The 12,411-nt window shown below is 33.9% G+C and overlaps 1 protein-coding gene across 1 annotated transcript; it reads right to left on the reverse strand.

Annotated features, from left to right (window-relative positions):
* Window positions 1-4,809: 4,809 nt before the first annotated feature.
* LOC114731269 (phosphatidylinositol 3-kinase, root isoform-like) lies at window positions 4,810-12,406 on the reverse strand (the record flags this gene model as incomplete). The annotated part of the gene is given in 13 exon segments (XM_028918413.1): window positions 4,810-5,158; window positions 5,385-5,553; window positions 5,637-5,784; window positions 5,885-6,028; window positions 6,733-6,887; window positions 7,201-7,338; window positions 7,437-7,607; window positions 7,808-8,002; window positions 8,626-8,747; window positions 8,838-8,973; window positions 10,347-10,442; window positions 11,280-11,427; window positions 12,297-12,406. Coding segments are annotated over 12 exon segments (1,701 nt in total), but the record flags the coding sequence as incomplete, so codon positions are not given.
* Between the last annotated feature and the right edge of the window lie 5 nt (window positions 12,407-12,411).

A 12,411-nucleotide genomic window follows, 5' to 3' on the forward strand; every position in this document is an offset into this window, starting at 1 on the left:
TTTTTAATATTTCAATTGAATTTCAATATCTGAAGAGCTGCATATTTTCACATACGTTTAATTTAAATTAATCTAAACATTAATAAGATGAAATCAAATACAGGAAAAAAAAACAATAATTCCAAATTATGTAACAGTTATGCTAAGTAGGATCTATATATATAATAAATAAAAATCAAAATCAAACTGAGCCATTTTCTTATTCACAACGGCTCCTCACTCATTTCACTGTGCCATGAACAGTACCACCTAAATGAATAGTGTCAACTTGTGGATATGACTCTCTGTCGGGATGAACTTCTTTAGTTTTTAATTTTCTGATTTTCTCTCTTCTGTTGCGTGTGAAAGTATAAAAACTATTTTGCCTTATTTTTCAGTCTCCATGAAGTGAGTCAGGTTGTTTTACCCCGCTCATTTTAATATTTTCCCTCTTCACATTCAAAATTCAAACTTTCTTAATTTGTACTCTTTCTCCCTCATTTTCTTCATTTCTTCACCAAACCTATTGGTTACAGATGGAAAGTATCAAGTGGACTGAGAGGAGAAGCGAAAGAGGCAAGCAAGGAGGATTTTAGAGGCAATTAAGACAGGAATGATAAAGAGGTTAAGGACGGAGGAAGAAGAGATAGCCAAGATTGGGAAGTTGAACTGGGCTCTGGAAGAGAAGTTGAAGTCGCTATCCGTGGAGAATCAAATATGGTGTTATGCTGCCTGATGCTTGGTTCTTCTAGATTGAAATATAGGGGGAGGATAGAATATAAAATGCTCTAAAATATGTTTGCTTGATAGGTGTTTGTTAAAATGCACGTGAGAAATTTTTGTGTGGGTTGTGCTTTTCTTTTTCGGGTATATCCTCTCTATTCTGTGTTTTTGCTTGGCTAAAATGGTGCAACAATTTGTGATCTTTGATAGTTAGGAAGAAAAGATAATTGAGTGAATGTAATAATTTGCCGCCAATGAAAAGGAGTCTTATGTAAAGAGAGTCCTATTGAGTGAATGATGATTATTTTGATGCAAGTATATCCAGAACTTCTATTTGGGCGCTCCAGTAATTAGGTGCTATTGATAGAATTTTGCTTTATTCAAGCACCGCTTTTTTAGATGCTAGCTCATATGTTGTGCTTGGTGGTCTTTGTTTCACATCATGTTGTAGTTTGAGTTTTATTGGAAGGACTGAATGGACTAGTGTCAATGGACTTCACGTTAGTTTTTTTATTTGACATTGTAGTTAATTGTTTTGACATTGCAGAGTTCTTTGCAGGGCCTATTGAAAAGAAGTTTCATCTATTAAGAGTCTCTACTGTATGTTCACATATGCGGTCCCTTGATCCTTAGATTTAGTGCTATTTTTGTAGGTAATGGAATTTCTCATGACTGTAATGAATTCCTAATATACATGGAATGATAAAATTTGCATATCATATGACGTGTTGGATTATGGGTTTGTATTTGTAATCATTGTTCTCTTTAAAATGCAGCATCAAGCAGACATGTAAATTAGATTTTCCTTACATTTGCTCAAATATTCCTTGCTTTTAAATTTATGAAATGTTAAGTCTATCAGAATTTGTTTGCTGATGAACTATAGCAATACGAAATAGGTGGGGTAGTTGTTGTGTAAGACTTATGAATATCATTAAGGCGTGGCAGATTGGAAGTCCTCAGTTTATTGAGAAGTTTGTTCACGTGGAGAGGTGAAGAAATTTTGTTTAGAGTTGAATTCATAATTTTTTTATTTTTTATTATTTAGCCTAATTGAACCACTGTCATGGTTTTTTCCCGTAAAAGTTACCTAAGAAATAATTGGTAAATTCGTTATATGTTAAATTCATGTATCTTTTGTTTCATATTTTTTATTTGTAGAGGTTGATCTAGTAGGAAAGAAAGAGTTGTTTAAGTTTATCAGTTCCTTTTTTTCCCCAAATTTTAGGGGTCGTCCTCAATGAAATGGTGTTTTCAGAGTTGTGGAGTGGGAGATCGACACACACTTATCTTGCAGGATATGTATAACTGAAAAATCTGCTATGATATAAGTTATTAAATTTATTAAGTTTCTTATTTATATGACATATAATTCTGTCATTGTCCAGATCTTTATCTTAAGCACTCACAAAGTAAGATGGTTGGCTGAAGTTTCTTGAAAAGAGGATTAATTTTGAGAATACAAAAGTTCTGATATTTCCAAGGGTGGAAAATCAGCACAAAATTATCTTGTAGGATTTGCTTGCTTGTGAAAATCTTTTGTAATGTGTTGTATGTTTGGACAAGTTGTGCATCATCAAAAGGATTTGATACATATTATCACTTTTGTTCTTCCTCTCATTGAGTTATTTTAATTAGTAAGAATGATTTGATACTGTTTTGTGCAACCCTATAAAAACAAGATCATAGGCTATAGATGTTACATTTTCATTTATTTTCTCTGTTCGGGAAAAATGTGATTTTTCATTCTTGACTTGGATTGGTATATAATAAATGCAAAATATTGGACCTTAATGATTGAAAAATTATAGGTGTTAAACGATGTAAGACCTCGTGAACATGAAAAAGGCACAGGTAGTATTGTTCAGTATTTCATATTAGCTTGAATTATATTTTTTTTCCAAATCACAGAACGGCTACAAGAGATGACGATGTTGGGTTAAAAATTTGATAAATGAATATTGTCGTTTAGTTTGTTCCTTAGCTCTTCTCTCAGTGAAGATATAACTAACAACATTTGTTTACAGGGAAGTCTTTTTTAACCTGTGATAAACATTTTTCTGGGTAGTAGTGTACTCATTTTTTGAATTGATCTTTTTGTTTGGTGAAAATATTAATTATGTTGTGTCTAAATCTCAGAATTAGATATGTGAAGTTAATGCATCATGTGCATTGCGCCGGGTAGCCCGTGCTAGTTGAATTATAAAAAAAGTACAGGCAGAATCAAATTGGAGGGGTGTTTTCTCAGTATAATTAAATTATAAATGATAAAAATAATAATAAAAAATAAAAAAATGAAGGACTGAGTCATAAACAAGTTAAAAATTTAAAAACTGCGTCACATCAAGTCATAATTAAGAAAACTAAATTATAAATGAGTTAAATCAATGAGAGAAAAAATTAACTCTTAAATTTTTTTTTTTGGTTACACAAATGTGTTGAAATCTATAAATAATCCTAGGAAAACATATGAGTATGAATTGATGTTATCCTCCCCCATCAAAAAATAAAAAGTCAATATAAATTTTTGTCTCTCAAGTTTGTTTTTATTTTGATTTTGGTTTTTTTAATTTTTAAATTATATATTTTAGTCCCTTAAGTTTCTTTTCATAAAAAATATTCATCCCTATAATTCAATAAAAATCTGAACGATTTTATTTTTTGAGGGACCAAAACTTATAGTTTAAAACTTAAAAAATCAAAACTAAATGAGAACAAACTTAAAGCAACAAAAATTATATTAACTCAAAAATAAATTATAACTTGTGGAGTTCAAATTTTTATGTAGAGTAAACACATTTCTTTTTATAGAACCAAATACATTTCTTTTTTGGTATGAGTCAGGGTATTCTCAGGTATAAGTGCACTTCTTAAGATTTAAATTTTTGTTCTTCTTTTTACATGATGAGACTGTTTACCATTTCAACCTGACATGTTTTTATTGCTTTCACATCCTGTATCTTAGGCTAGCCCCTATTCACAGGGCACTCAATAAACCCAGACTAATCTGGATTTGGGTTTTGTTGGCCTTGTATGAGGGAGACATTGGCCTCTTATTCCTACACCTCAAACTCGAAACCTGTTGTTAAGCTAGAACAACTTCGACTAGTTGGGGTTTTTCAACCTGACATGTTTTTAGGAAACCAAATACATTTTTGATATACAATACATGATATGAAAAGTTGCTTGGGCAGTCCATAATTTATAAATGATACCACTAATTAAAAATTTTATGACCTTTATATATATATATATTTTGAAGAAAAAATTACATCAAAAGGGGAATATCCTTTGACAAAAAAGATGTGATCATGATATAGCAGATTAAATTTCAAAAAATGTTAACTTTTTATCTAACATTTTTGTATGCCTATTTTTCATTATTAACAGGGACAATGACAAAAAAAACTGGAATTTTGAAAATACCAAATAAGGAATGTCAACAAAAATTTGTTGTCATCTACAAATTTAGACTTGTTAATATCAAATAAAATTATGTTAACAAACCTGATTTGAGATTTATAATTTCTAGCTTCTTTTCCTGTCATTCTTCCTTATTAGTAGGTGTTTCCATTTAATTTTCATGTCATTTACAATTCTATGATAAATTTGAGCGCTACCTGGGAGTTTCCGTTAGGAAAAAAAATCAACGTCCCTGTCCTGCCAAGGGGCATAGATCACAGAACAAGACAGTCACTCTTAGTTTATACATCAATCTATGTTATTTTACTAATTCATACAAAAATATGCTGTCGCACAAAAATTTCTATAAGAGCCAATATCAAAATTAACATAAAACCAATTTTTTAAGAATCAGTGTTCCACTGTTTTAAATCAATGTCAAACCAACGTGACATCTATAGATTCTTTTAAATTAATGATGATCTAAGGTAGCCAACGATGTTTTTTGCCTCTCACTCAACTTCACCCAGCTCCACATGACAGATGATCCCAACCAAATTTGGCTGGTTAGATTTTTTACAATCTTAATCCGTTCTTTTTTGCCCCTTTTCCATTCCAAAATTAAAAAAAAAAAATGAATACTACTAGTGAAAAAATGCATGTTAAGAAAGCTACTCTTATCTGAATAATTGTAAAAACAGGTCATTGCGCTTTTTTAACAACTCAACATTATGTAGCTATCATACTATATATTTGCCCTACTTCCAATTGAAAAGTCCATAACATCATCCCATGACAGGAGAGTGCATGAAGTACAAGATCATAATTCACTAAATAAACAATTACTACGCCAATGAGAAATTCGATTCAACCTAAGCGGACTTTAGCTAGAGGACGACACAGAAATTAAGCTAAGCTGGCGTCTTCATATTAATTTAGCCAGGAGAATGAAAGAAACTATATATTATATACAGTAACAGACAGACTCACTGCCTTCCGGCTGATGAAGTTCCAAGAATAAATGCAGAATTCAGAAGCCTCCGGACATGCGAAGCTGCAAACAAGGGAGAAAATGTCAGGAAGGCGTGGGAGGAAGACCCTCTCTCCATTTGAGTTTGTTAAGACGAAAACAAGAGACGCCTAGGCACCGGGAATTCACCAGAAAAGTAAACCATTAAAAGAGGAAAAAAAAAAAAACCTATCACCTTTCACGCAGTCGCCAACAATATGTCCTAATATTAATCTTTTAAGAAGAGAACTCAAGTGACAATGAAGCTCACCAGTTTGAACTTTGAGTTGATAATAATGGGGTTAGCGCCAATACTGAGCCCAGCGATGAATGGTCTCAACCATCTGAGGAAACAATGCACTAACACTCTCATTGATAAGATCCTGGAAGAAATGTATACTAGCTTCATCGTCCAAGTCTAACCGAAACTTCTCCTGAAGCTGTATAGCAACAGAATTCTAAATACTGTCAGAAACCAAAGAGCATTTTTGACTGCGTGATGTTTGAGCAAGAATGAGCTTACCTTCAGAATTCCTTTTTCAGGATCAGAAGCAATGTCAGGAATATTGGAACTCGCCATTAAATAAAATAAGTTCAAAATTAGGTTACTAGATTTGCGAAGAATGTTGTATGCTTCACAACAATAGGACTTGAACCTTGTATAATACTGGCTGCGGGGAGAGAAAGCAATCAACAATACACTTTTTAACCAAACACATGATGCAATCACCATCTTGAATCTAAAATGAATAATCTTAATGTGGGCTTTACCTCTCAGCTCCCCCCATAGCCTCAACCATTTCCTTGCAAAGCTTCATTGGAGGTGGAAATGGCTTAGGATCTCGCCCGAGAATGAAGCCAAAATCAACATGGAAAAGACGTCCATCATCTCTAAGGAGGAGGTTGTCTAAATGCCTATCAATCAAAATAAACTCAAAACGATTCACTTCAAGTGGGAAAGCAAACAAATTTCAAAATTATATAGGTTCAGTAACATTAGCGAATCTACCTGAGCCTTCTCAACTGAAATTTGGGGAAGGAATCTTATATTCCATGTTTTCAATTTGTTGAACAATATAAATGGCAATAGCAATTTGCATCAAAAAAATAAATAAATATATAAATGGCAATAGCAATTGATATATAAAAGATAGAGAAAATTACATCTGAGGACATAGACTTCGTCAATTATATATCAAAGGACCAAATTTTAGGAAAGATACAACTTTTAAAACTGAGTGGTAACTTTGGTCATCGGAAATAATAACAATTTTTAAGATTCTGTGCTCTAAATTTACAAAATCTAAGTCCTTAAATGTGATTTCCCCCGAGCCTCTTTGAATTTTTACCTAAACTTCTTTTAGGAAAGTAGTGCAACTTTCTCAAAACCGAGTATTAACTTTGGTCATTAAAAAGAATTATATATATATATATATTTCAAATTCTAAGCAGTAAACCCTAATTGTAAATTGAAACCCTTGTTACCCAAAGAACAAAAAATTGAAACCCTAATAAGAAGTGTTTGCATCACAAAGAAAAACAAGATTGGAGTATTTAAAGGATTATGGTAAACTATTCTAGATGGAAAGTAATATGATTGGACTGAAATTAACAATCACCTGTCTCCAATCCCAAGTATATATGTGATAACAGAGTAGCCAGCACAGCTTTTAATAAATGTTTCAAGACAGGCAGCTGTAATGCCAAAAGGACCTTGGTCATCAGGATGAAACTTCTGCAAATAGCTTATAATACTACGATGCTCTGACAGGATCTAGAATGAAAGGACTATATATTAGTTTGGGAATAGAAAGAACGTAATTCTACAACCAATGGAACCAATTATTAAACACCAAAATCATAGTTTTGCAAATAACAATAAAAGGTGGGGAACAAAACTTGTTTAAGACAATAATAAAATCCAAGACAAACACAAGTATAATGATGGATCAAGATAGAACACAATTTCTAGTGATAGATGTTGCATATATCTAAATATCAATATAAAAGAGTAAAAATTTCAAACAACCTGTGACAGAAAGATAAAGCAGCTTCTGCACGCTACTACAAGAATTCAAAAATCGTACCTGTGCCAATGAACGAGATGGAATGAATTCCAACATGCCTTCATCTTGTCCAGTTGCAAGAACTTTGTATGGCGTTAAGTGCAGATCAAGATTTTCTAACTTTAGCAATCGATCCATGAGTGAAACCATTTGAACAACCTAGAAAAAGGAGACGTTAAACCAAACTAACTACTTTTTTCCCCTTAAATATTCATCTCCACACACGTGGGAGAAAGAGCAAGAGTCTGTATGATTACCAACTGGTCCTGCCGAATATCATCACCCTTTTTAAACATGATTTTACAAGTACCCCCATTTGCTGTTCTAAAGGTAAGTCGCAAAGGATGCAATGCGCTCTTAAATATTGATGACTCTGATGGTATGATCCCAGTGATGAGGACATTCGGTGCCAAGGGTGAACGTATAGGCTACAATCAAAAGAGCACCCCGATATTTGTTTGATAACATAACTTGAGGAACTGTCTAAAATTCAATTGACATAAAAAAGAGTGTGGATTAAATCAAGAGACTAAAATTACACGAGTTTCCTGGTGACATATCATTCAACGATGTAAAAAAGAATGTTTAGAAAATGATAACAACAAAGAGCATCATGATAAGGATATACCTCCTCAAAATAGGTAAGTTCACTAAAAATCCCAGAAAGTACTTCTCTAAGCTTTTCAATCTTCTTTTGGGTATTGCCACGGGTACCTCTTACTTCTCTTGAGACTGAACACAACTGAGCAGTTAATTCTGTCTGACGCACCAAACTATGCCACAATTTAATCCCATCCTCCTCTCCATTCACACCAATAGCCGCCTATTTCAAAGAAAATGTCATCAATGAACTCCAGAATGAACGAATACTAACTCAGACCAGCATTTTCCATCACCGTTAATAGGTTAAAAATATCACCAAGAAGATCAATATGTTGCAAGGATAGTGTCACTTGAAAATCTCACCAAGAAGATCAATATGTTGCAAGGATAGTGTTAACTGGACTCCTTTAAGCCACCCCCCACCCCACCCCGAAAAAGAAGAAGAAGAAGAGGTTCTGTGATGTCTAATTGACTTTCTGATTTCATTATATTTTTATATTTTTGAGTAAAAGCATATCTGCTGGCATCTCCAAGCTCTACATTTTGAAATCAATTTATTAAAGAAAATTCACTTATTCAGGGAATAAGAAAAAACTTCAGATTCATTGAAAAAAAACAAAAGGTTTCACATAATCCTAGGTCTCTAGTGAAAGGATATTGGAACAGCAAAGAAGTAGAAACGGCTTTGCTATTATGTCGAACTTGCAAATGAAGAGAGAGGAGGAAAAGGAAGATATCAAGCAGCTTAACATGATAATAAGCATGATGGAATGCACTGAAATTTGGAAAGTGAAAATTATTACAACAAATACAAAGATACTAATAATTCATACAAGGCCACACCTTCAGCATATTCTCCTCCAGAATCTCATATGTGCAATAAAACCGTTTGGCGTATACAGGATCGAAGACTTCAGTAGTTACATACCAGCGAAGAAAGCTGGCCAATTCAATATTGCGTAACGCTGTTGAAGTTTAAGTAAGGCTCACTTCAGCCGAGAAGCTATAAGATAAAAGAAACACTTGAGCTTACTCTAAGGGCCTCATGCACATACCACGCTCAACAAGGAAATGACAAAGGCAAGATTTATCAGAGCGCTCAAATCGAAGAGCCTGAACCAATTGAAGCAAGTAACACTGAAGCTCTTCATCATCAGCTCTTCCAAGAACACTAACTGCATAAGCACGGACCTGAAAAGTAGTAGTAGAGTAAGGCCTGATACCAATAAAACAAAAGGTTGTAATTATGTCGTAATGCATCTATGCTAGCGCCAGAAGAAGTGGGCGCATTGGCATTTCAAGTTTAACAAACACTTGATTAGGTGGCAGCATTACATGCATGTCCTTACATTAATAAGCATTCAATTAATATTGAGGATAAAACAGTATAAGTTTAGATATGTCAAGGACTTGTGTGAAAATAAGGCCCATGAAGGGTTTGGCATATATCTCTTAAGTGAAAGCCCTTTGGGCTTGAAATGAGGACAAAGCACAAGATTATCTTAATGGTACAAGGACATAAAGTTAGAGGCGGCAAAAATCAAAGTCTTCAGTCTTGATTGATTGTTTAAAGAGGCTTTGCTATTATGTCAAGGATCAAGAGCATGGATGAACTGGTCTCTTGCATGAAAGACTAAAATCTCATCCACTCTACTGTAGCTTCCAAATCCCTGTTCTAGCAATCTTACCAGCATTTGTTCACCCATGATTGTTCTAAGAAAGAGACTTAACATCTTTGAATGGTTATCATCACTGAAATACAAAGCAAAAGGTCAACTATAGCATGAGACCCCTAGCCCGTGTGAAATGGATGAATCATTAGAAGCCCAAGCAAGTATAAACAGATTCAATTTTTTTTTTCCCCCCCAACAGCAAAGCACTGTTGCTTCGCAAATTGTGCAGTACAAAAGGTCAAATATGGCTGAACAACTTACGACAAGTGAAAATATCCAAAATCATCCACTACTATGGAGATCCCATTTCCTTAGTAGCACAAAAATCTATGCTATATAAATGTAAAATATACCTCAGATTACTGTCAACCCAACTGCCAGAGTCACAAGCTTTAGTAGCAATTTTTTTCTAAAATTATATTAAATGTAAAAAACCTGAGATTACTGCTAATTTAATTGCCAGAATCCCAAAGCCTTGCTGTGGGCAAAATTCAGCCTACCCAGCTAAAGCTTTCGTATTGCTATAGTTCATAATTTTCATTACTAGGAATTAGAAATCTTAATACATATGGTCAATCAAAGAAAGGTAACATGGGCATAACTACTAGAGCATATGTAAGGAGTCATTCTAAGTTTGTGATGGTAGCCGGTAAAATTTAACATTACACCAGGAAATGACAGAGAAAAGGCAGCTAAACATGTGCAACGGTTTTTTAAATGAGAGGTAATATGGACGTGCCGACCAGAGCATGAGTAAGAATTAAGTCTAGGTTTGAGATGGTACTCCTTAAAATTTACCATTGCACCACGAAAGACAAAAAGGCACTTAATATTTTAACAACATTTAGGAAAGAAAACATAGCTCTGCACTAAAATATGCATCCAAATTACCTCTTCACTTTCAAAAACAGGAGATAAGAGTTCCAGCGCATCACAGACATCAATCATTTCCCATTTTCCCATCAGTTCCAGAGCTTGTTTTGCTTCCTGTGGTCAAATGAACATTACAAAGTAATAATGTTATCACAATCTTATTAACACAAAGAAATAAAGATAAAAAAGAAGGAGAACAAGAGATAACAAGATGACCATTTAAGTAACTCAAATCAATTAAAAGATAAATTCAAAGCATGTGATTAGTTGGACGTTAAACTTTCAGCCAAACTAAGATAATTACAATGCATTTATATGTAAAATAACAAGAAACTGGAAAACAGTTAATATATGAAGGGAAGGGAGACAAAAAACATCCATAGGTCTCAAACATATCCAGTACCCAGTAACACCCCAAATTCATGTTTCCAATTCCATGTAAATGACCATGGCCATCCTCATATATACCCTTTCAAAAGAAAAGAAAAAACGCCTCTATATAAACATCAGTAGTTCTCACATTCTCAAAAAGCAAAAAGTTCCATGCTGAAAATCCTTGGAATTAATATTTGACTTTTGCAGAAGTGTGCCTCAGACTTCCCAACTCTCAATACAGGAAGTAGACCTTCTACTTTACAAAGTACAACAAAAGCATCCCATCAATATTTTTATGAAAACCAAGGTAGTATGAGATTCCTACACCCACAAGGAGCAGTATGATCTACTCTATGGGGCACTTAAATTGGGGTACTATCACCTTATTAGTTAGTTTATGAGGGAGGCTTCCACACCGCACTTTAATGCCATCATATTTACAATTAATATTTTGCCATTGAAAAACTTAAGCTGGATAGGGAATGCACCCTTTCCAAGTTACTGTAACTAGTCATGATAAAATAATTCATCCAAATATCATCTATTGCTTAACTTCTAAGATTATATTAGGCTGACCTGGACGTCACTCCATTCCACACAACGAAGGAACTTTGTGAGAGCCTTCTTTTCAGACATCAAAGAGAAACGAAATTTCCATAAGAGCTGCCTCTCATCTCCACTCAATGTTCTGGTTGGAGGGTATTTTAATATTCTCTGTATGGACCTTGGCATTAAGGAGAAAGGAAATTTAGGAACAGTCAGATAATGCAACTATAAGCCAGAAATATTGAACAAGTATGTCAGTGAGAAAGGGAAGAAAATATTTGTTCAAATTATATTCAAAAGAGAAAAACAAAAAAAGTACATAAAAAAGATTCAGCACATATGAGCTACACAAATTCCGTTGATGCTATGACTTCCTTCCCAGTTTTCCTATTGTAACAAAGACAAGAACATCCCATATGTTTTTCTTCACCGACATTTTGAAAGGAAAATAAATGTTCAATTATCTAACAGCATATGACTAAATACTTTAGAACAATACTGACCAAGGGCCCTTAGCTGCAGTTATGTAATGCCATTTCTCCTACCTTAGAGAATGATCATCTTCAGGATTTTGGAAAGAAAATCAAACTCCCAAGACAATTACCAAAAGCATAATATTGAGCAACAAAAAACCCCACTTATTCATTCCAAAACATTTATTTATAATAGACATATTGCAGAAAACGCACACGGTAGTGAAATGTCATCAACATTTTAATTGATCTCTTCCTCATTTGATAAACATTGCACCCAGATGAGAATATGCAGATCTATGGACTAATAATGATGAATCTGGATCTCAAAAATCATCAACAAATCCATATTCCTTTTCCATGATCAAAAAATTCATGCAGCAGAAGCATTTTAGGTCCTACATAAATGCTCATCAATTTACAAGGATTGACATTGCAATGAGAATGAAGTTACGGTTTGAACATGATAAATCATAAAGCACTCAACCCAGAGCTAAGAATCCTATTTAAGAAGAAAAACAAATATCTGGTCATAGTTGTCATCATTATATCAGAAACAAAAGTCAAAGCATACTTCCTCTCATTTGAGCTGGGCTTCAGATCTCTATCTATGACACCACGAGTCAAGCTCCTAGCCCAGCTTTAATGCTTGTGCTCAGAGGGATTTATCTTTCCCATTTCTGGGTCCC

The sequence above is a fragment of the Neltuma alba genome, unplaced genomic scaffold, assembly GCF_004799145.2.
Source record: "Neltuma alba isolate B1F8T4 unplaced genomic scaffold, ASM479914v2 tig00012816_pilon, whole genome shotgun sequence".
Taxonomy (NCBI): Eukaryota; Viridiplantae; Streptophyta; class Magnoliopsida; order Fabales; family Fabaceae; genus Neltuma; species Neltuma alba.